The sequence below is a fragment of the Capsicum annuum genome, chromosome 7 (genome assembly GCF_002878395.1).
Source record: "Capsicum annuum cultivar UCD-10X-F1 chromosome 7, UCD10Xv1.1, whole genome shotgun sequence".
Taxonomy (NCBI): Eukaryota; Viridiplantae; Streptophyta; class Magnoliopsida; order Solanales; family Solanaceae; genus Capsicum; species Capsicum annuum.
The window spans coordinates 2276436-2281557 of NC_061117.1; the positions used below are offsets into that span (position 1 = coordinate 2276436).

The window sequence follows — 5122 nt, forward strand, 5'->3', positions numbered from 1 at the left end:
GTTATAATTGAACAATCATAATATTTTATTATATAATTATACGTAGGTTGAAATCGAACAAATAATAGATTATCTATTTATCCTATTATAAAATAACAAAATCAAACTTACATATTAATATGCTCTCTCCTCTGTATCATTTTATGTGACACTTTTACTTTTTAATTTCATTACAGAAAAAGACATCTTAAGATAATTATAAGTAATTTAATTTTAAAATTTTATTTTTATCCTTATTAAAACAACTTACAACTACATAAATATCTAAAATTATTTCAGACCGTAAATTTTTATTTTTTTATAAAAGATACCATATTATGTTAAATGTTGCCACATAAATTATGATAGAGAAAATAATACTTTTATAAATGCCTAAAAAATTATTATAGATCATAAATTTTAACTTTTTTTTTTTTAAAAAAAAGAAAAAATCCATTTTATATTAAATACTGTCACATAAAATATTACGAAGAAAGTAGAAATTTTGAAAATTAAAATTATCGAATCGAAATTTTCAATATCGTACCATATTAAACCATTCCACAGACAATAAAGTGGGCAATTATGTGGTGTGAAAAGGACTAGGGAGGATCATGTGATCTTCACATTGAATTTGTGCATATATAAGTGGGACCATGAGCATAAAAAAAAGTACCTTCAATTAAGCTGAGGTGGCATGGTTTCAGTGACATAATTTCCATTTTATCTTTTAGTCTTGTTCCTTTCACCTGTCATATTCCAAAAATTTAAATATTTATTTTCGAAAGATCGTCGACTTGAGTAAAATATATCAGAGCAAAAATAATATACATGCAAATCTTATTGGAGAAATAACATAAACATACAACTTAACGGATTATATTTATATAAATCTCTATTCTTACAAAGTAATTATAAATATTTTAACTAATTATGTATCTTCGTTGAATGAATTGGAGAGCTAATTATGTATCTCGATAGACTCAAAATCAAAAAAATATATCGAGATTTAATTATATATCTTTACACAGAAAAATGTATCTTCGTTGGATGTATTATGTATCTCGACAGATTTAGAATCGAAAAAAAAGTATCTGAAACTAATTATGTATCTATATAAAGGAAAAAAATGTATCAATTATGTATCTCGATAGAATCAAAATTGAAAAAAATGTATCGGGAGCTAATTATATATCTTTACAAGAAAAAAGTATATCTTCGTTAGATGTGTTATGTATCTCGACGGATTCAAAATCGAAAAAAATGTATATACCTCTGAACTATGACCAGATTTGCTACGATACACTCCAACTTCAACATGAGTCCTATTACCCCTGAACTCAGTTTTAGTGTATTTTTGTCCTTTTTTTTAAGCTGATTTGACACTTTTTTAGATGACGTGATACATTTGACGTAGACCCCATTTTTATGTAATAAAGGTGTCATGTCATGTCAACACAAAAGAGTAACAAAATATACTAAAATTGTGATCAAAAGAGTAATAGGACCTATGTGAAATTAGATCGTGTCGTAAAAATTTCGGTCATAATTCGAGAAGACACTGAATACTTATCACGGTAACTTATGACAATGAAAATTAGTAAGTACCTCTAAAATTAGTTCAAATAAATAGATTGTATTGCTTTAAACATCATTATCATATTAAAGTCTCATAATTAATTTATAATTATACATACAATGTATTGATCCAAACATCTTAATCATAATAAAGACTCCTAACTTGTGTTCTAATTAATTGGCTAAGCTCAACCCCATGACTTTGGTATAATACATATTCATGTCTTTTACATAATCTCAACTGATATTTATATCTTTTAATTTTTTATGTGCATAAATAGATACTTAAATTTATATAAAGTCGAACAAATAGACACATTCATCCTCTGTGACATTATATGACAATCCACTCGAATTCACATAGAAAAAGTGTTTCTATTTATTCAACTTTATACAAGTTTAAATATCCATTTATACATATCCAGAGTCGGAGGATCGACGTAAACACCAACTGCGATCAGTTAAAGACAGAGCGGAGTCAGAATTTTCATAGAGGAGGTTCAAAATTTAAAGAAAAACTAATCGAAGAAGATTCGGTATCTATTATATGTACATAAAATATAATTATAGTAATGTATAAATAGTATAATTTTCTATCGAAACTCTCATGCCAAACCAAAGGCTGACTCCGCTCCTGATTAAAGACATATTGATGTATTACGCCTTTTTATGTTAGAATTTTTTTTTAAAAAAAAAAAATATTTTTTAAATGGAGAATGAAAAGGACATTATCATAACATGAAGTAGGAAGTACATACTTAAGAGCAAAATTTTCCAAAAAAGGAAATAAATAAATAAAATTACTATAAATATTACCTCATGTGACAAGGAGTAATTAGTCAAATGACATGTCTCCACGTGGACGGCTAAGAGCTTTCTCACATCTAAAATCTTGTCCGTTGATATTCCCTAAAATAAATATCATTTATAATAATCATATATAAAATCATTTAATTCGCAGACTAAATTATACTGAACTAATTATCTCAGCTCATAATTCTTGAACTAATTTATACCACCTGAGAGATGAAATAAAATAATATCAAATTTGAAGGATACGATGAGATATTAAAGATTAAAATTGGGATAAAATTTATACGTTGTTTCGTCGATGATGTAAATTTCTCCACTCCCGTCAACTAAACACAATAATAAGTATTTCACCCACGATAAATCTATACCATCAATCAAATACAATATAAATTTTATACTCAAACGTAATCTGTAATATTTCTATCTTATCTCGTGTATCAAACGACCCGTAATAAATTAACTTACCTTAAGCATCACTTGTGAGTCTTCAGGTGTTTCCACTGTTATCTCTATAACATTTGGCAGAACTGAAAATAAAAAATTAACACCAAAAAATAAATAAATTATTATTTATTGAAAAATACAAAAAAATTAAAAAATGTACAAAAGAAGCTATTATAATCTTTTACATACAAGTTATAAAAGAACAAATTATATATTTCATACAAATTATATTTTCTATTATTGCGATTATCTCGAAAATAAGAGTAGACGAAAAAATGGATTGCGTAATATCTGAATTATCAAATTAATTCGTCATCGCAAGAATTGAATTAAAAATAAATATATTAATAAAAATTAGTCTAGTGTATATGTAATTGAACAAGATAGAGTGTACGCAATTCATACTTTTACTTCAGAAATGAAGTATATAGATTGTTTTCGATATACAACTGATTCGAAACTTAATATTTAAAAAAAAAACTAATTGACTCCATGAATAAAATTTTGATAAATAGTTAAGAAACAAAGTTGAAAAATCCATGAAAAAAAAAAAAACTATTAAAAATGATAATAAAAAATGATATAATATAAAGTTAGATATAACACAAGTACCTTTCTCTTCTTTCTTCTTCTTCTCTCCCTTTGCTTTGTGTGGCTTAGTTTTACCTGTTTTTGGTGCCATTTTTTTTTTTCCACACTTCAATATTAATATATTGTTAACAAAAAAGAAAAAAAAAAAACTTAAAATAGTTTCAAATAATTCTCATATATTCACATGAAAACTCATATGTATCAAGAAAATGTTGAACTTTGTTATGAATGAAGAAGAATAAGAAGAGAGAACTTAAAATGAAGCTAAGATAAGATGAGGAATGTTGTAAATGAAATGAAACAAAGGTAGATAAGGGGAAAGAATATATATTATATATAACTAATTTTTTTTTTATTTTTTTTTTATTTTTTTTTTGGTTTTGTGTTAGTACTTGTGAGTATATTATCTATCTAAGAGGAAATAATATAAGAGGTTTTTTTTTTTTTTTTTGTTTAATTTTGTTGTTGGGGATAGGATAAGGTAATACAATCTCCAACCCATAGTAGGCTAAGAGATCTTTTAGACCTTTTGTTGTTTGTACATTTGTGTTGTGTGTATATCACAAAGAATGTAAGGTTGGCAATTTTGGGCCTCTCATTTCTCCCTATTTCATCTTGCTATTTATAAGTATATTAGTTTATTTAAACTAGAGAAAATACCCTATTCCCTGTTGAACTATATCCAAAATGGCTGTGACATACCTCAACTTAAAGAGGGTCCTATTACCTTCAGAATTAATTAAAAATGTAATTTTGACACCCTTAATGTCTACATGAAAAACGTTAGTGTGTTGTGCCACGTAGACACTAAGAGTGTCAAAATTACATTTTTAATTAGTTTAGGGGGGTAATAGGACTCCTTTTTAAGTTGAGGTGTGTCTCTGCCGTTTTGAGTATAGTTCGGGAGGGCAATAGGGTATTACCTCTTTAAACTATATCAAAAATGGTTCAGATTTCTCCATTCTTAATAGGTGTTGGACGTAAAATTAGTAGTGGAGCCAGAATTTTAGTCGGGGGTCTGTCGAAAACAACCTCTTTACTTCATTTGAGGTAGTGATATGGACTGCGTATATTTAACCTCCTCAGACCCTCACTTTGTGGGAGTACACTGGGTATGCTGTTGAGTTCAAAATCGAAAGAAGTTATTAACACACGAATTAGTCGAAGAGAGTTCAACATCTGTTATATATACATTAAAAATAATTTTAATCATGAATAAAAAATATAAGTTTTAGTCGAAAAGGGTTCAGATGACCTCTGACCATAAGGTGGCTTCACCCCTATATGTGATATGAAATTATGATATGCAATTTGGGATCATAATTTCAAATCCTAAATTCTCCAAAAGGAAAAAAAAGAAAAAAAAAAGTTGGGATTTCAAATGCTGACCCATAAGTTTATTTTATTACAAAAAAAATACATATCATTTTTTATAACGATCTTAATCAAGTGACAAATCGACATCAAAAATATAAAAAATCAACAACACAAAATAAACAATTCAGAAATAAGAGATGAGAATTACAATACAAATTAACTCAGAAAGAAGAGAATTTGATTTCAATTAGAATAGAAAAAATCAATCTGAAGAGATTGTTTGTACCATATGAAAAGATTATATTAAAGAATAACTAGTTACTGTTGTTATCGACTAGTGGTTTCTTACAAAATTATGTTTATTTAAAATTTTGTAATCGCAAATATTTATTTATAATAG

The 5122-nt window shown here is 26.7% G+C and overlaps 1 protein-coding gene across 2 annotated transcripts in view; it reads right to left on the reverse strand.

Moving 5' to 3' along the window:
• The window catches only part of LOC107854227 (protein REDUCED CHLOROPLAST COVERAGE 2), a gene marked incomplete in the record, with an annotated part of 17501 nt that extends 13478 nt beyond the window's left edge, over window positions 1-4023 (reverse strand). For both annotated transcript variants that reach the window (XM_047415083.1, XM_047415082.1), the window contains 3 exon segments: window positions 2374-2466; window positions 2836-2897; window positions 3427-4023. In XM_047415083.1, the coding sequence (XP_047271039.1) occupies window positions 2374-2466; window positions 2836-2897; window positions 3427-3496 (225 nt within the window).
• Between the last annotated feature and the right edge of the window lie 1099 nt (window positions 4024-5122).